The sequence below is a fragment of the Salarias fasciatus genome, chromosome 3 (assembly GCF_902148845.1).
Source record: "Salarias fasciatus chromosome 3, fSalaFa1.1, whole genome shotgun sequence".
Lineage (NCBI taxonomy): Eukaryota > Metazoa > Chordata > Actinopteri > Blenniiformes > Blenniidae > Salarias > Salarias fasciatus.
The window spans coordinates 14,456,449-14,481,432 of NC_043747.1; the positions used below are offsets into that span (position 1 = coordinate 14,456,449).

General features: G+C 43.8%; 1 protein-coding gene across 1 annotated transcript in view; it reads right to left on the reverse strand.

Annotated features, from left to right (window-relative positions):
- Positions 1-295: 295 nt before the first annotated feature.
- The window catches only part of pcxb (pyruvate carboxylase b), a 277,811-nt gene continuing 253,122 nt past the window's right edge, over positions 296-24,984 (reverse strand). The window contains exons 22-27 of the mRNA XM_030087167.1: positions 21,558-21,737; positions 14,615-14,789; positions 14,088-14,161; positions 3,532-3,672; positions 2,990-3,091; positions 296-1,467 (exon numbers count right to left, since the gene is read on the reverse strand). Coding sequence (XP_029943027.1) covers positions 1,318-1,467; positions 2,990-3,091; positions 3,532-3,672; positions 14,088-14,161; positions 14,615-14,789; positions 21,558-21,737 — 822 coding nt within the window. The 3' untranslated portion in view covers positions 296-1,317. The remainder of the gene's footprint in view (positions 1,468-2,989; positions 3,092-3,531; positions 3,673-14,087; positions 14,162-14,614; positions 14,790-21,557; positions 21,738-24,984) is intronic.

Sequence of the window (24,984 nt, forward strand, 5' to 3'; positions counted from 1 at the left end):
CACACACACACACACACACACACACACACGGACCATTCGTCGTAATCTGAGGCCGCCACTGAAAACGACAGGGCGGAGAAAACTTTCTGAAAGAGACACTGGAAACGGCTCGAAATCCACCTTAAGACTCGGTGACCGTTCAGCTGGAGAAAGGACAGAGCCGGCCGAGCCGAAACGAGTCGGCAAAGTCACCAAAAGACCCCCGTTTAAACCCGCCAACGACAAAAGAAGTGTGTAACAGAACCTGGCTTACGGAGGGAGTACAACGTTTTCTGAACCTCTAGAATTTGGGGATTTTTAACAACAAAACTGAAACCATTCGCTATTACTGATACAGTAACAGTGTTTATTTCACTTTAGTGCAAGATGAGACGCGTCTGCCATGGCTTCCTGTTGTGCTTCTCTTATTGTGAAAATACTCGAGTAAAGCAGATACAAAACAAAAGAGAGTGCGATCGCTTGTCCTTCACCCTGTGTGTGTGTTTTTTTTGTTGTTTTTCCAACTAATTTCAAACTTGAATGCTAACACAGTGATCACACATTCCCAGAATGCACTGCGACAAATGTCAAAGCTTGATAATGTCGTGCAGAGGCAAAAAAATATTGTTCCCAAATGAAAAAAAAAAAAAAACAAAAAAACAAAAAACAATGATTTGGTAAAACGCCGTCAGGTCAATTCCTCTCTGTCCAAACTGTGCTAATTACTACGAGAACATTTAGTAGTCGAAGATAAAAGGTTTAGTCTCGCCACTCTGAATATATTAGGCAATTTGAAGAGCAATGACGTGGAAGCTGTTGCCTTTAATTGCACGCAGATGTTAAGAGCCATGTTAGTTTTGCGCACGGTGAAGCTCGCTGCAGCACGTCACATTTTAAAAGAGCGTCTCAGCAGTGGAATGTATCACAATTCAAAAAAACAAAAAAAAAAAAAAAAAAAAAAAAAAATCCTCTGTTACTCTAAAAATATTCAACGATATAGAAGATGTTGACACAAGTTGACATGACGTTATTAAAGGTACCATGTTTCGTCTGAGCTAATCACCAAACACAGAGTAATTACTTTTTTTTTTTAGGGGGAGAATTAAATAGAATTTCAATGACTTGCTATCCTCCGCTGGACTGATCTTTACGCCGTCAGGCGTCTGGATTTGCTCTGCGTCTCCCCAGCGTCGCCAGACAGGATATGTACAAACTGGGGGAGGCACAGAAGAGAAAGGCGATAATCTCCCTCCACCTCTCGCCTCATCCAGGATCAGACTGTCTACCTCCCTACCGCCGCTAAGCCCTCCCCTCCGCCTCCGCCGCCGCCGCGGCGCTCTACTCCTCGATCTCCAGGATCAGGTCGTCTCCCTCCAGGGACGCGTCGGCCGTGACATGAACGGCCTTAATGGTGCCGGCCATCGGGGAGTTGACCACCGTCTCCATCTTCATGGCCGACAGGACACACAGCGGCTGACCCTTCTCCACCTTGATGTGATTTCAGAGACACGAGTCAAGTGAGCGACGCGGCCGAACCAGCGCCGACCTTCCTGAGACGTCAGCCTGAGATACACATTATTTTACTCAAAACTTCAATAAAAGTAAGGCAGACTGTTATGGAGGTAATATAGCTGCTAATAGCGCTGCACATGTTGAAGCATTTTACTGAGGATTCTGGACGTTAACACAGATGTGATGACGCTAAGTAAAACATTTTCGACTACATTTTTGTTTTATAACTGATAATTACAGCATGATTTTCACACCAAGAATTCAGATTCCTCCATAAGAAACACTTCCGCCTCTTTCACAATCAATTAGCAAGTCATGAATCACAATGAACGAAGAGGTTATAACATCGACTCCACCACCCACAATCCTTTATGGACCTTATTCTATAAATGAACATATGACCTGCTTTATGAAGGATTATGAAAACATTAGAATGAATTATACAACAGGCCTTTGAGGAGTCTGTAGAAGATTATTGAGCTTTTTGAAAATTATATTTTTCCAAAGCTAAAAAAACACGAGGAAAGAAAATTCAGTCCACTTTTGTGAAATACAAAACTAAAAGGTGTCAAGTCTCATAATGTATGATTCAATATTAATCTAGATTTGTGTTTTTTCCTCACTCTCAAACAGAACTTTTGTGAACAAACTAACAAAATGCTGTTGTTCCTCCTTTGAGTCGAGCCTGCTGATTAAGGCGATTTTACAAACACTTTAAGGCGGGTGACAATCGCCCAATTTACACACAATTTACAAAACAGTCAAGCGGATAAAGTGCTTCTGAATTTACTAACATCTTAAACCCTTCAAAAACAGAGACTCCCTGTTTATGAGCCCGTCTTCAGCAGGATGACCAGAGTCATCTAAACCTGCTAAAATCAGGCCTTTTTGAATAAAAATGTGCTTGAAGACGTATATAGTATCCTGTGAAGTCCTACTTCTCTTGCCAATATTCTTGTTTACACTGAAACATGTTTATCTTCTTTATGCTGATGTGCAAGTATTGAGCTTTTTATCTATAGGTGTCTATTGGGTATAATTTTTTGGAAGCTTTTTCCAAACTCCTCCGTCTAATGTCTAGACAGAGTCTAGTCTTGTACAGCTTCCGTGTTTACACAGCATTTATCATAAGATGTCTTTTTCTGTTGAGCAAAATAAGCAAGGTATCAAAAAAAAAACTATGTTGGAATCAGTATTCGGGCGTTGCATCAGGAGCAGAGGAGCCTGTCAAAACAATCCCCCATCCTGCCACGGTGCTCTCTGGCGAACGGCGCGCCGTGGGGTTTCACTGCTTTGTGTTTCACTGCTACGGATTTGCTCCTGATGCTTTGTGATTCTTTACTTCTGGAGGTTCGGATTTAAGAAAAAAAAAAAAAACAAAACACTTCACTGACTTTATTTAGAAGACGTAAAAAAAGAAACAGTCAAAGTGTGAACGCAGTTTGGAAAAATAAACACTAAATGAGTAACAAAAAAAGTGGGTTATCAATATACCGACCTTGGATCCGACCTCTACTTTGACCTCCAGGACTTTTCCAGGCATGGGCGCTCCCACCTGACCCTTGATGGACTTCTGAGCTTTTGGGTGGAATTTCATTTCCTGGGCACAGAAACACAGAGACTCTTCAATCGTCCGTCAGTCATCCGTCTACGTCGGGCCGCCGCCGCCGCCGTTTACCCTCTCGTCCGTCCAGCCGTCCACCCGTGCAATCATTCAGCCGCTCATTGAAACGTCCCCTCCCCGCCGAGTCCCCGTCCGCGCTCGCTCAGCCATTTGTTTCAATGAATAAAAATCATAAAACCGACTCTTTCTTTTCCCTCCCAACTCTATTTTTCAGGCGCCGCTCCCCCCCTTCCTCCCCCCGTCTATTTATAGATCATCCTCAGACGTCTATCCTATACTTCCAATTATACCATCCGCCACTAATCCACTTACAAATCCATACATCTGATGCCTTCATCCCGCTCTCAAAGAATCCATTAGCGCATCGACTGTCCGCGCCAGACCATCGCTCTCCTCCCTCCTTCCCGTTTGCGTACCTTCATGGCGACCGTGTCTTTGACCAGCACGGACCGGAGCTGGCCGTTCAGCTCGAAGAACACCTCCCGCTGGCCGGCCTTGTTCAGGTCGCCCAGCGCCAGCGCCTTGATGTGGAGGATCTTCCCTCTCTCCAGCTCCACCTGAAGTAAAAAAACCCCACAGGACAGGAAAAATAATGAGAGAGGGCGTGAGGGAGGGAGAGGCAGGAGAGAGGGTCTGTTTGTCAGACCGGATTAACACACGGGGAGATTAAACAAAGTGACTAAAGAGACCGGTGACACCGGAAAAAGTGACGTTTGTGGACTCGAAAGTTACTACATAACTTCAGGTTTTCCACCTGTGCATTACCACAGTTTCAGTTTTGGATGAAAAAGGCGTAGGCAGGGAAAACATGCGAACTCTATACAGAACGGAAGCCCAAGGCCAAAACAGTCTTCTGACTGACCGCGACTGAGTAATCCTAATGCTGGTTGAACCCATCAGGCTCACTATTAGCTCCATGAGCAGCAACTGAAAAGAGTGTGAGAGAGTGTGTGTGTGTGTGAATATGTAAGATGGGGCTCAGGGCTGCACGGTGTTATTATTAGAGGCTTGTCTGCCGCAGCAGAGAACAGCTTCTAGGTTGCGACTGTCACACAGAGGGAAATTCATCATTATCCAAAACGCTGCGCGAGAGCAGGACTCGTTTCCAGGAGTGACTTTCTTTGTCCCGCCGCCGTTGGATGGAGTCTCGCGGTGCGCTGCGGCGGACTCCGGTCGGTTCTCGTGACTTCTTATTGGCAGGAAAACCCTTCACTGTTTAAACATGTCGCCTGTGTGTGTGTGTGTGTGTGTGCCTCACTTCCAACAGCAGAACAAAGTGAGACGAATAAAAAAAAATAGGCAAAAATAAGAACTCTGAGTGGATTTCTTTCAGACTTTCATACAACATGCGAGCTGGTTTATATTGAATCGGAGGGTTTTCTGCACACGGGCTTTCACCAGAGGAATCAATCGTGGTATCAAAGCAGGAGCAGCGGTACAGACACAATGGCAGTGTGGGAGATAAAGAGAGAGTCAAGAAGACTGGAGGATGTGGAGCCATATTCCCACTCTTTAGTACAGCTGTAAACTGTTATTTTCCATCCGTAAAAGTGCCTTTTAAGATAAAAACAAGACTGTGTCTCTGTGTGTACACAGCAGACGGCCTTTCTTCCTCTCTCATATCAATTCCAGTCACCGCCGTGCTCCGTCTTGCTGGTCTTTCCCCCGACGCCGGCCACTGTACTTCTTCATTTATCTCACGCCTCTTCTCAAATCTCCCGTCGGAAAGTCTTCCCCCCCCCCCCCCCCCCCCCCCCCCGTCTTCCCATTTGTCCGAGTCTTTCTCCCCGGCTTTCAATCTCTCTCTCTTTGTCGGTTCTCCCGCGTGTCACAGCTTTCCGTTTCCTATTGTTGTTTTGATACCTATTTCTGGGGCCGCCACGACTCTCACGCCGTTAATAATTTCCCTCATCTGCCTCTTTCGGCTTCCCTTTTATCTGCCGTCGAGCACTCTTCCCCTCCTCAGCTGTGTTTATCCACCTTTTTTTTCTTCTTTCCTCGACCCCTCTCCTCTCTCATCCCTTCTGCTATCTCAGCTGCAGAGTCTCCATTGATATTCCAAAGTAAGTCTCAGTGCAAAGACGAAAATACACGCCGCTGCAGATATGTATTGATCTCAATTTTGTTCTGCCTCTCTGTTTCTCTGGGTGCTCCGACTCTCATCTATTTTCTTCACCCCGTATCTGGTAACAAACCTTTTCCTTTGCATGCCTCTCTGCCTGCTCTCTGGTGCTCCATCTTCATCTCTCTCCACGTTTCCCCTCCGCGCTGAACTTGCTCCAGCTTGTGCTGTTTTGTCAGGCCCTTGGCAGCACTTTGCAAAAAACAAAACTGCTCTCTCTCTCTCTCTCTCTCTGCCACATCTGCTCACAACTGCTCCCATGAAAAATACAGCATGTGTCTGTTTGAAGAGAGAAGCGATGAACCTTTTTGAAGACGAGTCTGTCTGAAGTTTAACTGTGTAGCATGTCACGGCTAAAAAGACGACTTCAGCGTCGTATATGCAAAACGTCAATCTTTGAACGTATGAATCACTGAAGAGATCACATGTTGATCACGCTGCACTGATGCCTCTCTGTGCTGAATCACTCTCCAGATGGAAACGGCGAGACGAACTCAGGTTCATTTCTTCTATCGCTTCAAGCCGTGATCACTTCCAGCGTGAGCGCACGCCGCCTCATTATATCCGAACATACAGCTTATGCAGCTCAACAATCCTACGGCAGATGCTTCTTGTGAATAGCGGGGTTTATAGAGTATTTTATAGGTCTGAGTGGTTTGACACTCGGCCCATCTTGTTTCACTCCTGGTTTGCTGACTCCAGACTCCATTAAGCTGCTTTTGAGTCATTAGTCTCGGAGTTCATTCTCTTTCCAGCAGGACCAGGCATGTTTTAATAGATATGATAAATAAAGACATTAAACCTCTAAATTGTGTCTGTGTAGTATTCGTTAGAGCTCTTGTAATTAACTTTATTTACATCCTAACTGCAGATCGTATCATATTTCACGTCCAGTTAACGTTTCTACGGCGTTATATCAGCGTTACACTACGTATTGATACACTGTCCTCGGTCATGTTCGTGCCAGTGTTGCGGCATAGTAAGTGAGTTCCTGGTTTTGAGGGTGCGTTACAGCAGAGAGGTGTTGTTTTCTGCTCCGGACTTCACGTTTTATTGTGCTCACTGTTATCGCGTGGGCCCACTCCCGGATCGCCGTCATAAAATACAATGCGCTTCAGAGTGTACACACAGCCGGTTTGGCCGGGCATTAAAACATTCAGGCACAACAGAAACTTTATTTCGCCGGCCAGTCGTGTTGCCAGTAAAACTCATTCCAGGCCAACAATATTGGATTTTTAATCTCACGTCAGGATATACTATATCCTGTAATGCCGTGCATCCCCAGCCGTTACTCTTCCAGTCACTGCGTCCTTGTTACCGATAATTATTGATCATTGTGTTGAATGAGTTGCGAAATCAGTTGTAACACTGAGGTTTGAAGAGTTTGGCAGGAAGCGTGTACATTTCCCTTGCACTCAAACGGAGGCCTGGTTTAGGAAGGATAGTTTCACGTTGTGATGATAAAAAGGCCGATAAAACCCTTCTCTCCCCCGTTAAAACTCCCACCGAGGAGCAGAAATCAGCCTTTGATGTAGAAAGACGTAACAGTTTGACATGAGATCATTATTGACGCTGACTGAAGTGAACATTTATTTATCTTTTTTTTTTTTACTCTGATAACGTTTTAGGCCGTATCACACGGCGCATCAATTGAAGTCAGCACCATTACTGGAGTGATATATTTGTGGCAAATTACTCACAGCAAAGCGAGGGTGACAGGGCTTGTTTAAACATTTATCTGGGATACACCGAGTCGCAGTAAAAGCCGGAGCCAGCAGCTCATCGTCGGGCATTAAAAAGAATACATAGATTTTTTTCTATTTTGAAGAGAGATTTGTAACTTCACGCTGTTGAACACACCGAATAAATGAATCCAAAGTCAATAAAATTCTATCAAATCCCACCCCAATCACCCCAGTCTTTTCTGTTCTTGTTCTTTATGATCATGTTTGTGATGGCGTCCCTCGTGCATTATGCATGTTCCCTATATATCAGTGCCGTTCTCATCTATAGATCCCCCCCCCGACACGCCGCTCCCATTTATTTGTTCGTCGGCCTCCGGCTCTGAACTCCTCTTGTCAGATTCAGCTGCTTATCCATTCAGAGCTATCGCATCGCCGACTGGGGCAAGTTTTTCTGAGTCTCTGATGTATTTTCATTAACGGGCGGCGTTCCGGGGCACGGAGCACCATGTGTTCGCGTTTTGGCACAACGTGCAGCGAAAAGCTGCCAAATTTGACCCACGTTTGTGGAATCTGTGTTTATATCTCCATCAGCCATGATTAACGCCACACTGAGTCAGAGGAAAGACACATGCGGGTCAAAGATAGGTTTTTTTTTTTTTTTTTTTGCCTACCGTTCGTACCGTGCGTGGGTGGGATGTCAGCAATGGCTGTCACCTGTGCGTAGGTGTGTATTTGTGCTTGTGTGCACTTTAAAAGGCCATCAGATGCTATTTCACATTTTAATCAGGAGCTTTGAGAATAAGTGCCTGACTTGCTTTTGTCCAACAGAAATTGATCAGGAGTTATCTCAAAGAAGCCACATAAACAATAATCCTAACAGACCATTCGGGGGGAAAAGAACAACTATTGCACTGAAAAAAAGAACAACTTGTCCAAGTTGCAGCCGTTGTGTTCACTCGAAGATAAATCCTTTAGTCACGCTGTTCATTCTTGGCTGGCACATCAGAGTTTTGTATGGAACTTACAAGAGGCTTGACACAAAATGCTAAACAGTGGCAAATGATTCCAGCGAAAAGCCCTTCTATCTGTGTCCTACAACACCAACAACTCCGGGCTTTCGGTCTGGTGCGGCGCTCGCGACGATTTGAAGCTTAAATCAGATCCAAACATCCGCAGAGTGCGTGGAACAGTCGGCGCCAAACATGAGCAGATTAGGATGTGTGCTGTTGATAGTGTGTAAATCTGTGAAGCGGCATTGTCATCTTTAACCGCTGTCAGTTTGCATTACAGTTTTGTTGCCTGCGTTACAGGAGCCGACTTTACTCTTTCCCTGCCGTATTTCATTGATTTATCAGACCCTGCCATCCAGGAAAGAGCAAATACTTTGAATTTCCGGCCTGTTGCCACCAGATATTTGTGAATTAATGAAGTAAAATTTAAATCACACGTGTTAGAGGAGAGCAAGCTGATCAGGAAGTTCTCACATCAAACTCGTCCTGTATCTGAAAGGCACCGCTGCACTTCCTCTGCAACGTCCGCCAATGTGCTGTTGTTGTTGTTGCGTTCCAACTTTTTGAACAAAACACTTTTCAAAAAGAGCTCTGATGTGGTCACAGCTGCTTTTTTCTCGCCACCAATCACCTGAGATGGAAGCGGACTCTTCGCCCTGGAAACTGAGAGGACAGAGCGTATTTTTTTCCACTGAGTCTGTCTACCTGCAGCTTTATGACACTCATAAGAAAACTGATTGCAGCAGAGAGAAGGGAGCGGGTGATCGAGTTATCTCGCCGGCTCCTCACGACGAATCCCCGACGTGCACAAGAGCTCAGATTCAAATCAGTCGGCGGCAGAAGAAGCTGAAACACAGACGCGACCAAAACAGGCCCGAGTCTTATGAGCACCAGATAATTACCCCGACAGACTGAGTCACAACACCACCTACACCGCGTGTCTCCACGTGAAACAACTCTCTTTGCTGCTGCTGTTCATCTGAGGGACTCTCGACCTCAGACACACACACACACACAGTCCATCAGTCAAAACCAGCATCCAGGACGACATTGCAGGGTAGTAAATTTACAAATAAATCTTCAGATTTGTCCAGTGTTTCAATCAGATTAACACTGAGAACAGATATATTTTTTTGTTTTTGTTATAAAGTGCATAAAAAGTACCTGTACTTCTTTCAAAAAAAAAAAAAAAAAAAAAAAAAACAAGGGAGAAATTGAGAGTTTTTCTGTCTCTTTTCTTTTTTTTTTTTTTTTTTTTCTCATTTCTCTGCTCCGGCCGTCCTGAGCTCACGGGGGGGCTGCATGTGGCCGCTGAACTAAAATGAGTTTGACATCCCCGGTCCAAACATGAGTACCTCACATCGCCACACAGCCTGCCGGTCAGACGAGGAAACCGTTCAGCTGGACTCACCGCAAAGCTTTCTGTGTTTTACACCTACTTTCCACACATTACAATTAAATACGTGACATATAGACTGACATACAACCCACATGTCAGCCACACACATACAATTAGTCAGACAGTCACAAACAGTACACAGAACAACCAAAAAAAGTCAGAAATCACAAAAATAGTTTTTGCTTCTGGGGTAGAAATTATCGACTGTGAAACAAAGAAAACCACTTTTCAATGCATTTCATTATCAGTCCGTCTATGAAGTGCTTCTCTGCAGAAGTCTGTTGCTTCTCAGGCCGCATGATTCAAGCAGCTTCCAGCATGCATGTTTTTACAGTTTCTCTCTCACAGTATGGGCTCGACGCTGATGCTATTCCACCAGTAACTGGTCGATGAGCTTCTCCCGCCGCATCTTGGATTAAGTGTCAGAGTTATGTTCGTAAACATCAGAAAATGCAGCTAGTCAAAGAGAAAAGTTAGTTCAAATATCTATCTCGCCATGTTTAGACTTTTCGGGGTCATCCTGGGGTTAAAAAGGACCCGGCTGTGTGCTGGACCGTCTGACAGACCTGTCAACGACTTTACCTCTGAAGTGATGGGAGCTTGAAATCTGACATGTTAAAAAGTCCTGAGAATTGATCAAACTTCTGCCAGAGGGGAGCAGCAGCATATCAATTGGAGGAGTTAAAAGCACTGAGGTTGGAAAAAGAAGTATTTTTCATTGGAAATGAGTGGAATCAATGTAATTATTGACGAAACTATAAGATAAATCTCTGTTTTTGAAACTCGTGTGCCGGGGTCGGTATAAGTGATGCCGCTGAACAGAAAAATGAGTCTCACTTTGTCGTCCACGTTTTAATTTCACCCGTGCACAAAGGTCCTCTTAACAGGCTGCATTTCAAAGTGAGACACAAAATACTGAAGACGCATAAAAGCTGATTCAGGGTTTTTCATCCATTCAGTCAGAATAAAGTCTCATAGTGTTGATTAAAAAAAAAAACACCTTGGAAAGTAATGAGGTGTTCAGAATCCTATTTAGGAACAAAAAGGCTTTCTCCTCTTTATAAAGGCTTTTTTTTTTTCCCAAGTTCAGCACCAATATAAGCTATTTCTAGATTCTATTTTTTTCCTGCCAAATTTAATTTCTAATGATTTTTCTGTTTTGAACTCGTGTCCCGTGAAAGAAAATCTAATCCTGCGATGAAATGAAACAGCTCGATAAAACACGTTGGCTTCAGATTTACAGAAGAGGCCATGTGTCCTATGGAGCAGGTTTAGGGAACAGAAAAGCTTGAACAGCTGTATTCAGATCATAACCAGATCATATCTTTGAGGGAAATTAATGGGTTTTAAACATAAAACATTGCTTTATTTGTTGAAATGACGTTATGATTATTTGGGATATTTCTAGATGACTGGAGCCTGCATGTTAAAACCTCATGAAAATATACGCCGACTTATAGCGAGGTAAATGATTAGGGGGGAATTTAAGCCTTATATACCAAGGTCTACATGATGTTAAATCAACACGCGTTAGGACTAACAAGGCTGAAAAGTCATCTCCAATTGGCTGTTTGATTTGACTAATTTTCTCTCAGCAAGAAAATAATTGTTTGTAACACGAGGATAATTGCTACTAACCTCACACAGAGCACAGAACATTTTAGAAAATCATACAGTTGCATTTTACCAATGTCTATTTGCTCATTAATCTGGAAGCAGCTACACTTCATCTTAATCTAACGACGACACTGATTGATTTTGAGCTTCAGAGGTGGTAGATCTCAAAGTAGTTGAAATTTTAGCAGCCTTGATAACGAAAGGAACTTTACTGTTTTTTTTGTCGTTTCTTTAAAAGAACATATTAAAAAAAATCTTCTGAATATATTTAACGATGATTGACCTTAGTACAATACTTTTCTGTGCAGCCTGTATGTTGTGTTCCTAAAGATAACTCAAATTCATGGTGCGTTAATGAGGAATTAACTCAGGTACACGGAAATAATTCCACTTCAGAATGGGAAAACCGAAAACTTCCAGCTGATGTGGCGGTGGGAAATGTTGAAGAGCTACTGGAAAAGAATTTCAATTCACTCAACAAGGCAAAAGTTGTGAAATATGCTCAATTCATGCAGGTATTTTCATCATTTGTTGCTAGTACAAATAGGTATAAATGGCAATCTGGCCTGGAGTGATATAATTGTAACATAGAATTGCTGAATGTGCAACGCAATGCAAAATATAATGAATAGTCCCTCCTGAGCCTCGCTTCATCTCCCTGTTAGTGTGTCATGACGGCAGGGCTAATTTAAAGACTGTAGAAACAGCATAAACAGCATAAACCGCAGTGTTAAAGGAGCACGGCGGACGGGGCTAATTTGCTTTGTCACCGTGAAGAACATTACTGCATTTTATAACAATTTAACTGTGTGAGATATTAATTTTCCTTACTTTAAACCGCAATATTTTTCAGTGGAGTTTTTCTTTCAACACCAGACCTCATGTCCTTAAGTCCCTCCACTATGGCTCTTTCTAATACTTCTTCTCCGACTGTCCTGATACTCAACAGTTACTCTCGTTCCAAAAACAAAAACTTAGAGCTGAAATTTTACAGCACAAGGTCACAGTAAACGCTCTAGTCCCAAAATGTCACGGCCATCATCACTGATCTGTCTCACCTTCAGTTGACCTGCTCGGTGCTTTGACCATCTGGTCACAGAAAAAAAGAAATAAACACTGAACCGTCCGTCTACTGCTCTACTGCTCCGTTTATCTGAATCTGGAAGCCTCCAGAAAAAACAAAGAAAGAAAAGAATGACGTAGAGTAACAACGGAAGGCAGAACGTTGATGGGACGAGTGTGTTTTTTGTAATACAACCACGCAGGCAGAGAAAGCTACAATGTAAATATTCACGCCTTGTTTGAATCAACTCCAGCACTGAGTAGCTGATGTGCTTTTCTACTGCATTCTTTTCTCCTCTTTGAAATTGCGTCCTTGACCGTTCGACACAGTCTCACATCAAACAACCACATCTAATTGTCGAGAAAGACTCTTTTTTTTTACCACAGTCCTGAACAAACCAAACTTTGTAGCGAGGACTCCCTCATTATATGATGACACACTGAGTGACAGACTCGTCCAAAGCCTCCTTCAGCTGAGAAACAAACTTCTGCTTTGATCGGACATCTGATTCCGCAATCTGTTTTAAAAAGGCGGCTCTCTGAAGTTTCAACAATCTCTTTGGAGTTCAGTCTTCAATCTGGACTTGAACACTCACTTTAGTCTGAGTTTGCTCACCAAAGTTTCTCATTGCTGTCATTCTCCTCAAATGTTCCCCGTTTCCCGCAGAAAAAAAACCCACCATCTTCAAACTCCGAGGGAAACTCTCGATTGGCGCGGCGGGCGTCTTGAAATATTCCTGCTTACTGTATTTTCATGGATGTTGCTGTTCTGTCAATGTAATAAATGAGAAGTGCGAGGAAAGAGAAATTGTCTCGCGGCAGTGAGTTTGCATTCAATACTCTGGATGGGTGTTTAACTTTGGGATTTTGTGGCTTTGCGGTGGAGTGGCGGCGAGTTAATACACCCTCTCACCGGGAGCCTGCTCTCGTCCCGCTCCTCGCTAATTTATTTGTGTACAGAGCGATTCAGCTAACTTATGTTGCTCTTTTTTTTTGGGGGGGGGGGAGACGGCGCTCGGCTTCCTCCCCGCTGGAGAATAAACTGACGATATAATCTTTACAAGTCGGTAACAGCGATATTTTAGCCTGAGATATTGGCCCTCGGAGCCTCTCTGCAGCCCACGCTCCGGCATCATACAGCTAAATTAATGTCGGTGTTTCTGTGCAGGAAGGTTGATCGGAAGCCTCGGGGGTCAGACGCTCTGTCTGCTGCTCCCCTGATAAAGTGTTCGTATCTCTATTCACCCCAGTCCGTTATCAGCACTTCACAACGCACGCCATCAAACCTTGACCGTCTGTGGGGACGAGAAAATCATTTCCTGCTGATAATGTTTCTTTATTGAACCGTTATTCCAGCAGAATCAAAGAATAACTTTGATCGATAAAGGAATTGATATTAGGACAGAATGACTTTTTGCAGAGTTGATGGCTGTAATAAGAGATAAACTCTCAGCTGTATAAACCAGTTTAATGGACCATTCAGTTAATGCTGGGAAAAAAAGCACTAAAGCAATAAAAACTCCTCTCACCGGGTTCAGAACTGGGAATAAATCAGTAATCCAGTTTAGGACGATTTGAGTTCGATTTGACTCATAAGGCTCTAACATGTAACGTCTCTCCAGCCACCCTGTTTCCACAAATCAAACAGGAGAATCATATCTAATTGTTGTTATTGTTATCTAATCGCTGAAATAAAGTAGATATTTAAGGTATCAGTACTTTTTTACTGTTATCCAACATGTCAACACTTTGCAACACAGTACTTTGCATCTTTTATGGTAACATTTCCTGAAGCTGCTGGAATTTTGGAATTTAAATTCTGAATGTTAAGACTTCCCATTGCTGTTTCAGACTGTGTAAAATTCATTTCTCACCTCTCAAGCTTTAGCTTTCACTAACTACCGGATGCTTGCTAAGGATTGGGTTGCCGACAGCATGAGCAGAGAAACGATTATCAGAAACAATGAAGTGAGCAGTTCTTACACTGATTCACCAGGTCAGGCTTTTTATAGGGTGGGCTGATCAAGAGACATTTTCAAGAATTTGGCCAATATTGTGTATTTTCTGGCACGCGTACCTCAAACTCTTCTGCGATCTTGGGTCCATCCAGGAACAGCCTGGTGCTGAGGCAGTCCACCGGGCCAAAGTTGGCTGGAAAAAAAAAGAAAAATCACCCCCCAGTCAATATAAAGTCCAGATTTCTAAACGTGTGTGTGTGTTTACAAAGGTGTGGAAGTCCGGGGACTTTTCTGGAGAACAACACTTTGCATCAGGAACGTAATTAGGAAAGACTGAGAGCTGGGATTAGGCTCAGGCTTGTGTACGGGCTTAAGCTGAAGTAGCGTGGGAGCGACTGTACACTAATTAAACACCCTCACAAAGGGGAAACCACCGGTTTAAAGCCAACAACGCTCCGCTCCTCGGAGCAAATATTAAGCTGGGGTTAATCCAGGCAGCTGAATATCGCTGCAGCCGCTTCAAACAAGCTCCAGACAGATTTGATTCTGCTTGAACCTTCACAAATAAAATCTCCAGCATCGCTTCTTTATCTGTGCCGTTTGAGGTTTGTGTTGAATTCTCCCTTTATAGTGTCCAGCGACTCACCGGTAAACTCCTTGAACTCCTGGAAGACTTTGGGGTACATGGCGGCAGACATGACGTCCTCGGGGGTGATATCGTCGCCGTGGGCGGCGCGCAGCCCGTCTTCCAGGGCCTTGAAGTCCATAGGCGGCAGCGAGGCGCCGGGACGACCTTCAATCCGGTTGAGGGACTTGAGCACCTGAGATTGGAGGTTGAAAAGAAAAGCGGAGGATGTGAGGGAAAGCCGTGGTGAGAGGGAACCTAACAAAAACAAGTTAAAAGGCAAACAGGCGGAGAACAGAGGGGAAACAAACTATTTACTAAAAGTTTTTTTTTTTTTTTAATCCAAAGTCATGGAGTCTTTCTGAATTTTTTTTCCCCCCCGCTCCAAACATTCCCATGGGACGTTGAAGCAAGAAGGACGTATAAAGAGGTGGTAAACCTTCCCGTTGTACTTCAGTCACACGTGTGGATGAAAGCGTAGATGTGTCAAAGTCGCAAATTGACAGATTGCGAGTGAGTGAAAGAGCAAGACCTGGAATATGAAGAGGTGTTTTGATGCACGGAGAAGGAGACAAACTGAGAAAAACAAAAAAACAAAAAAAAACTCCTGCATATGCATGTTCTATGAAAGTTATTTTTGAATATTCAGTCAACAGTGCGACTGTTTACCGAGCGCTGCGTTGACTCACAGTGACACAGGAGTACACCTGGCTGCAGAGGCCGTCCCCGGTGTCTGTCGCTTATTAGCAGTATGTGTCTCGGCTCGCTCTGTAAACTCCTGCAGGGTCTCAGAAAGCGGAATTCGAAGCTTATTATTGGTGCCGCCTTCCTATATTACGCCTACAATATATTTATTAACCTTCCACTCGCATCTATAGTTTTCTCCCGTTTTCTACTACTGCGAAAGAAAAAAAACAAGTCACCATGTCTGAGTCTGCTTCTGCAGAGATTTCCTCTGTAAAAGAGGAAATGTTTCCTCTCCACCATCACCCGTGTTTGCTCATGTGGGATTTTCGGTTTGCCATGAGATGACTAAGCAGGAGATTGTGCAATATAAATAAAACTAAACTGAATAGACTCGCTAGAGAGATGAGCAAAATATTTTGCTCCATGGAGGATAGCTGCAAGGTTTTCCACTCCTGTTATACTATGGGACCATTCAGACTCCAATTTTAATACACATTCTTTTGGCAGAACTGAAATTTCAGGTTCTTGACACCGATGTATAAAAAATGTCACTCCGGCGATCGTTCCTCTCTTTTCTGTGCGAAATGTGACACAATATCCTCGAACAAAGAGCAGCGAAGGGCAGCGGCGCCGGTGATCAGACTAATGACGTGACTTTTATCTGCCCACTCCGGTCGGTATGAACCTGTGGACACAATCGATTTAAGGCTATTAATACAGTCTGCTGAGGAGTTATGTTAGGACGCAGGCGGTCCCTGTAAAGGCTGGAGCTGCCCCTGCTTTGTTTTTGTTTCCACAAGTTTGTGAAGTGTTGTTGACGGTGCAACTGCAGGCGGCACGGGGGGAGAAAGAGACGGGGAACGGAATTTCGGTACAATCACCCTCTTTAGTCACCGTCTCAGGAAACGCTTCAGACTGAATGAACCTACAGAGCCTTCAGGCCACCACGGCTCCCCTGTAGATACCATCATTCAATATGTCTGCTAGCTAGCGTGCGCGGCTTCATATCTTCATGGTATTGTCATATTTATGAGTCCGTGTGTGTGTGTGTGTGTGTGTGTGTGTGTGTGTGTGTGTGCGTGTGTGTGTGCCTGGCAGAAATCTCCAGACAAAGGACCCAGCGCAATGCTATTAGTCACAGAGCTAACAGTTCAAAGATAGCTGACTCATTTGCGTGTGTGCTGGAGAGACACTTCAAAGATGGTGGGCTCAGCGGAGTCCCTGCTCATTAACACGGTGTCCTCCGAGGATGTCTTACACCTAAACTGCTTGATTGTTTAAGTGTGAGACAGCGCGCGTGAGCGTGTGTGTATGTGTATTAATAAATGTAGAAAACTCTCCCTCCAAGGCTGTTTGTACTTTCCATTCAGTTTTGTCCAAATCCTTCAACAACACATTTCTTTTTCATTTTTATTGTTGCAGATTCTTCTTTTTCCTTCCTTTTTCACGGCGCTGCTCTGCAGGGTGTGCTGCATATTTAACCATCTTATTTCTTCGATTCGTCTTTCTTCAAGATGACCTCTTTCCCTTTTTCTAAAACCCGCTGAAGCAGCTATCCTTCCTACATGGGAGTTTTCAAATCTTCTGGTACCAGATAGCAAGTTTTTGCCGTCGCTGAGTTTATATAGATCGAGGCATTTTATGCAGAAGTCGCGTCTGACGGCCTTCTGGCCTCGTAAAGGTGGAACACAGTGCGATGTTCAGATACAAACCAAAAGCTATCATAAGAAGTTATTTAAAGTTCATCATAATTCTTTAAAATGTAAAGAAGCATACCATGTTGTAATTAAGATTTCATTTCTACTTCAAAAACAACGGTTAAAATTAGATTTGAGAGATTTCTGTGAAACTTTTCTACACAATTTAAAAAGCTAAACAACTCATATAGACTTTTTTGTGATAATTCAAAGGAACCTTCGCTGAGGCCAGGCTCAATAAACTTCTGAAAACAATTAAAAAAAGTCCATCAATGCAAATAGGGAATTTGCTATTTAAAAAGAAAGGAAGTCGAGTCCTCTCTGGGTCTCAGCTCTTTAAAGGGGGACTGATGTAAAGCAAAAAACTATATTCTGATGATGAAAAAAATGTGATGTTTTCATCCCATAAAGCCACAGACAAGTGGGAACACCAGTGTTGTTCCAAAGGCAGCATCTGTGATACAATAGGGTTTAATTTATGCTCAAGAATATTCAGAAACTTTGTCGGAACATATGCTTCCATCCAGATGAAAGCTGCTGCTGCTGCAGCAGAGACTTCACTTATTTTCAGCACAGCAACTTCAAGATGTTCATTTGTGTATACAATCAGCGTGACTAAAACCAGCCTGTCTATAAAAAAAAAAAATAACCTATGAAAACCATTTGGTGTGTTGTGAAAAAGAAAGACAGAACAGAGGGAGCCGCTGAATTGTCCAGTCACTGAAAACCCTTGTTGTTTCAATTTCAAATGAATCTCAACAACTTTGATTGGTTGAATTAACTAACACATCTTTACTGCAGCTTCTGGGTGAACCTGGATGTTGGGTCATGGGCGCTTGTCATAAACGGCTATCATCACAGTGCAAAGCATTATGGGATTGATCCAGTTACTCAATTAGATATATTCATGGTACATTAATCTGATAGCTGTGGAGTGGATGTAAAGAGCACACAGTGGCCATGTAGATGCAGCCAGTGTTCGCTCAAGACGAGGAAGGAGCAGACTGAAGCCGAACCTCAGTAATTATGGATGTATTTTAAAAGTAACAGCCACCTACTTTTTCTGTTTGATCATCACTGATTTCCTCCTTCCTTTCTTTCCAAGTGTGCTGCTCCGAGGGATGTGTTGCATATTTTACACCCCTACTTCTTGAATAGAAAGTTCGTCTTTCTGAGGGTCCTGTTCATTCCCCGAACTCCACCTCACCCCCACCACCACTCTGCTTCCTCTGACTTTCTCTTCCTTGACCTCATCTTTCTTGCTTTACTTGCCTCTCGCACATCGTCTCTGTCCTTCGACACCACGGATGAACCGAGGGCGACAGCCTCAATTACTATTCTACGTTTTGAAAAAAAAAAAAAAAAAAAAAAAGTTGTCCGTGCATGCAAACAGCCATGTGGCGGACTGACATGCTGAAATGTATGCTTGGTGAGCAAGTGATAGAATTCTCCACCGACTGTGGACTAACTAATTAACGCCATTAAAGAAACACTGCCTTCCCAGCGCAGCGATAATGCAAGTATGACCTTCAGCGCGACGATGTTGCACGCAAGACTGTGATGAAGGATATATGTCTATTGTTGCATGTGGAAAAGCGGAAGGCCTCCACTCTAACTCGCGGTCATGGCTGCACACACATGCGAGCGCAGAGTAAAAGGAAATGACTCTGGGTAGCAGCTTAATGGCTGCATGTAAAGAAAACAGCTTTACTTTCCTTCCCTTTCTAACGTTTTCCTTTTATGATCCTCGCCCGCATACACCGGGTTCTTTTAGCACGCCGTGTGTTAAGTTGTGAGGCGGCGGCGCTACACCTGTTCAGGATTTACTAAGAAAACACAGCGTATAGCAGGTTACAGCTCACACACCACAGGGGGTTCTCAGTCACTATCGCGCATCCCAGAAGACTGTATTCTCAAGATCTTATGCCATCACATTTCACTGAAGCACTCATCCAATCTGGGAAATCCTTCCAAATCCCACCAAGGACAGAGCCGTTTCCACCGGGGAACTTCAAAGAACGTATCAGGTGTGCTCTCCGTCTCTTCAAAACACCCACAATCCTCAAGTCTGCGATCTTTTTAGTGAGGCACGTGGAGAGTATACACTCTCTTACACAGGTCTCTTCACTTACTTTTGCAGCAATGCTGTACTTGTGCAATTTTCTTCATGATCTTGCCGCGCTTTGTTGCCGTAGGAGTCGATTAATGGCGTCCGCCCACTGAAGCATCTCTTAGAAAGGATGCAAAACGCTGCATATATGATCACGCTGTGAGCGACTGAAAGTGGCTCCTATTTGTATTCGGCCTTGTAATTTTCTATTAAACACGGACGAGTGTGACAGTTGTGAAAGACAGCAGTGGATTGGTTGGAAGCTCGGGGCTTGAACCTCGCCGAGGGTTGCGTCAGAAGTGAAACGAATCGCACATGCGGATCACGATCGGCAGCGGCGACGCCGAAAGTAAGCAGCAGAAAGCGGATGTCCTCAGTCTAATTCTGCCACTTTGTTCGATTCAACAAACAAACAGAAGAAATGAAATGTAAAGAAAGAAATATGCATTTCTCTGCTGATGTACATCGATTTTACTTCTGTTATTTGATGTGCTTATTTGATTCAAACTAAAACAGAGGAAGAAAATGAAACTTCAGCGTGCGGTTCATATCCTCGCATCACAATATCCTTAGTGGGACTTTGGATGAGGCTCGTTTCCTTCTGGGAATGACATGATTTTCCCCATGTGTGGGTTTTATCTATGAGTGTAAACTTTCTTCCCATAGTCCACAAACATGTTTGAGAGTAACTGGTGACTCTACATTGTGTGTGTGTGTGTGTGACTGTGTGCGGTGAATACACTGAAATAGATAATCTGGTATTGAAGATGGATGGACGACATGACATGACCGCTGCATTGACCCTCAGTCAAGGAAGAGTCCTTCAGTCCAACGCTGAGAAACGGCGACTGTTTCACTGCATTAAAAAGACATCTGAAGCAAGAAAGACTCCTTTTTTATTCCTTTTTTTTTTTTTTTTTTGGAAACATCCCAGTTTGAGAAGCACTAACTAGACAAGTACGACACAAAAGTTGGGATTGTTTACATGAAAGCTAAAAACAAAAAAAAATGGCTGTGACTGTGAAGGGCGGGACTGCCTGTGAAGCTACGCGACAGCATGTTTGATCATGTTGTCTCTCAGACCGAGGAGACGGCGGGGGGAAAGGACAGGGGGTGACGGGACGGCGGCAGTTTGTTTCTGGGCGAGGCGAACAAAGAGGAGGAAAGATGGGAGGGAGAAACGGTAACTGCAGAGAGCCAGGCGACTGCACGGATAAATGAACGGACAGGTTTACGTGCGAAAGCTACAAAAAGGAGAGAAAAGCGACGGACCTGACAGGACGGGGAAACAGGGCCTGACCGAGCAGAGAATATAAGGAATTGTTGCAAGTGTGCTTAAACTTACACACAGTGTTACAGTGAGAACACGACAGGTTTCTTTGCTATTTTGTCTTCTCATACACTCACATGTCTCTCTCTCTCTCTCTCTCTGTGTTTCTGTGTTCCTTCCTGCAGGATCTGCAGCAGCAGAACTTACAAGTTTGTGATTTGTGCCTCCTGAACCCAGTGAGCGGATTAACTTGCTGTCTGCGGCCAACTTATTTGTTTTTCTCCGTCCTATCTTTCTCTCTTTTCCTTCCCCTTAACCTGAACCAGTACAGCAGAAAGCCCCTGGGCCGGCGTCTGAACAGCTTTCCTGTCCTCTGCTCATGTGGGATTTTTTTTTTATTTTTTATTATTATTTAATTTTTCTCTGTGAAAGAGCCAGGAGTTGTTATGTTCCTACTGGTACTGTATAGAACTGATCTGAATTAACTTATTAATAGAAAGTGCACTTCCCTATAAAATCATTTAAATTTGATGCCCCAGTCAGCTCCCTGATAATGAATTATGAAAACAGCAGCATCTGTGACTGCTAGTGTGTGTGTGAATGTGTGTGTGGGGAAAGAAAAAAAAAACACACACACACTTACTTTCCTTCCGTTAGAAAAAATAAAAATACAGATGGTGTTTTTTTTGAAAATGTCAAGGATGCCAACATAGTGCCTGTGAGAATTTGACACATTTGCCTTTATTCGTGTGTGTGTTTGTGTGTGTGTGTGTGTGTGTGTGTTCATGTAGCTCTCCCAAGAACACTTCAAGCTGTAGGCTTCTGATGCACATGAGAATTTCCACCTCGCTGTGTGTGGATGTGAGGAGCGGAGTAGATGGAGGTAAAGGAATAACAGAGATGAGGACAGACCAATACCAGGCTTTGTTTCCCCCCCACTGTCTTCTCCTCTCAGGATCTCGCTGCTGTCAGATGTATCCAAGCATGTGACAGAGTGTGTGTGTGTGTGTTTGTGTGTGTGCATTTCCACAGTCACTTTTAAATGGGCTTGCCGGTGTGTCTTTGTGGTGCGTATTTCATGGAAAAATGCAGCCGAAGGATGAACGTTAGAAGGTTTAAAAGAATTGGCGTTCCGTGAGTTAAGTCATGACTGTGGCGATAATGAGCGTTTGAGTGTGTGGCCCAAACAGACGGCAGTACCTTGGACCTGAACGGCTCAGGGAACCCTCCGTGCGGAATCCCGATGTATCCCTGCAGGAACTCGACCACGGACAGCGGGAAGGACAGCTCGTCGGCCCTCTCCTCCACCTCCGCCCTGGTCAGGCTGTTCTGCACCATGAACTGAGCCAGGTCGCCAACAATCTTCGACGACGGAGTCACCTGAGGGAGAGACATGTGGGTTAGCGAGAGGGTGAATTAAGTTCCTTTTTGATAAAGAGGAACTGTATCTCAATTTGCTTAAAATAAGAAAAGGCGCTCCAAAAAAAAGAAAAACACTAACACAGAGAATGTGTGACACACACTCAGGACTAAACATCCACACTGATTTTGTGACGGAGCATTTGTTTTAATGAAGATCCTGTCTGCAGCGATTAAGCGCCGAGTGACCCAGGGAAAGACAAATGAAAAGATGTTTACATTTATGCATCCTTTTAATCAATTCGTTCGGCGGCCACAAAGTGAACGGAGCAGGCCTCAAAGAAAAAGAGACTGAACCTAAAAACGAGGAGGGAAGCAGAAGTGTCGAAAACATTCATTAAAGCTGTGTGTAGTCATTCTTTCATTATTTATAATGGCATATCATTATGGTAATAGCAATACCTATTAGCATAATGGTGATAAGTGGTCTTTTTTGACTGTGAACAGGACACTGGTGCAAATATCAATTGCACACATTACTCTAGTGTTGTAATGATTGTAGAAACAAGTTTAAGGCTTCTAGTTCTCTCTGAAGTGGCATTTGGATCATTAAAGAGAGAAAGGAGTCAATTAATCTGACCCACCGACTTTTTTTGTCTCGTGATTTGACGAGCGGAATCTGTACTCGCGCTGAATCCGGCAGACATTTTTCATGCAGCAGGAGAACACATCAAAGAGACGGCAGGAGAAAAAAAAAAAAATGACAGAAGCAAAGGAAAGGTTTCTGACACGGCTTCACCTGCTTCTGAGGTGAAAAAGTCTGAAAAGTCAAAACTGCAGCAACACTGGTATTGAACTGCTAAAAACTTTGTTGTCACAGAATCCTCAGGGTTTCCCCTCAGTGTCCAGAAGCCTTGGAGGCTATTTATTCCAAACAGACCACCGGGTTTGAAAAGGCCCTCTTCTAAGAATTATTTGGATACTTTTTAATTAAATTCACGTGATAACACAGATCTGTATAAATATATGTGCGACAGACATCAGTAATACTATAGAGACTCATCCTTACGTCTGCAAAAGCATCTTTCATCTCCGTTATCACGCAGTTTTATACAAAAACAAAGATGCTTGAAGCATCTGAGAGACGCAGATGTCAGGGATGTCTAAAGATGGGAATCAAATGAATGAGTCCGAGGGAGAACACAGCCGAATCGTCGGACAGAATTTGCCAAATTCTTCTTTTTAACCGAGTCTAATCAGAATGAAGAGAAGAGTTATGAGGCTGAACAGAGTCTCTATTCTAGTCCATGAGTTACTTCAGAGTGAACAGTGTGATAAATGATCAAGAAGACTGACACATCATTATTCAGACATTTAATAAACCACACACTGTTGTGAATTTGTATGTTTCAAATCAAGATAACTCAGTGTTTAATCCCGTTTTCAGAGATCAGCTGAAGGGACAACCATAATCTGAGATGACTTCTGTGCAGTATCACATCAATCTGTGGAATTCCAAAACGTATAAAATAATCACATTCAGCCAAAGGAATAAATGGAGGACAGTGGATTTTCAGGAATATCCCACACTCAGTAAATATACTTTTGCCTCTTCAGATAAGACTAAAAACACAAGATCTTATCACGCTCCACCTACAAGACGAATAAGATCAACAAGTAGAAAAAAGACCCTGAAGCAAAAATCAGAGCAATAAATAGAAAGTGCTGAAAATAGAAACATCTTATGAATGAGAGAGCATGAAAAAGCACAGTGCTGATGACTTTCAGTTTATGAAACATTTCTGATCAATCCTGGCACCGATTTTCTTAAAGCAGTGATGGAGATCAAAACCAGCGGACACATGAATGCTGCCGCAATCAAATTACTACTGAAGCAGGACAAGAATCCATCACTTCCTTCCAGCCACCGCCCACTGCCACTAATAAATATTGACATCAGGATCGTCTCCAAGGCACTTGCGTTCAGGCTGCCAACAATAATCCAATTTATAATTCATAATGATCGAACATGATTCATCAAAGGACGATATTCCGCCAACAAAGTTTGCAGACTTCCTAATCTGTCACAGTGTGCAATTCTTCTGTCATTTCATGCCGAAAAGGTTTCTGATCAGTTAAATCATCTTTTTTTTTTTGGCCATTTGGAGAATTGTTTCTCCAGTGGACTGTTACTACTAACGCGATTCCATCAAAAAGTTTCACTTTTCAGAAAGAAACCTGGCAATAAGACAGAATTTCACCCCTATTTATTTGTGACCATCATCGAGCTACTGTCAGCTACTGCGAAATCAAGGGACATATGCTTCAATATATCAGAAATACAAAAATTTATATGGCAATGAGGTTTTAGTTAAGCAACAAAATCCTACAGGTAATAAAAATCACATACAGGAAGTTTTTCACTTCAAATTTCTGTCCGACTCTGGATTACTGGAATAGTCAAACTGAGTGTTGGTCCAGATGCTCTCTGTGGGTTGGCTGCTGCTTCGAGCTGTGGTGATCATGTCTAGTCACCAGCTATGCCTTATGGGTAGGGACCGGGGTAGATCCTAGTCTCGAGTGCGGCCTCCTGCCGGGTCATCAATCAAGACATCGCTGGCTGGCGACGGTCCGGGGAGCAGCAGGACGACGGTCACGGTGCTTCGGTGGCTGCCGGCACGGTGGAGCAGTGGGCCGTCGAGGTCTCCCGGGGCGCAGCGTGTGCCTCCCGCTACGTGTTTCCTGATTGCGTACCTCGCCGTGGGCCTGTCGACAGGGGTCTCCCCACTTAATGGCGGGCAGCTTTTGGGACTCCGAAGACCTGCGGCGCTCTTCGCTCTACCTGACCGTGACTCCGGGCGCGTCTTAATGATCCCGCTCCGGTGTTGGGAGCGCCGCCCGTGCTCCTGGTGAGGTTCATTAAACTGAACGGTTGAGTCTCGCAGGAATGTGCCGGTCCCTGCTCGCGCTGCCGAGCCTCGCTGGTTCACCGCCCCCGTCCTCTCCGAGGCCTGGTTCTGTTACTAATCCCAATCCCACCCACATCACAGCGGCACTCCGTGTCCCTCCAGCGCACACATTACACATTGTCCTGCGACGGGGATAGAACCACGGCACGCCAGAGAACAACCTGTCAGATGGTTTCAATCATCACATTTTGAATATTTTCCTTTTCCGGTGTTTTAATTTTAGTCCTCCGCCTCATGTCATTTGACACAAAATTTTAGAAACACGAAAAGATGAAAGAAACCAAAATATATTTTATATG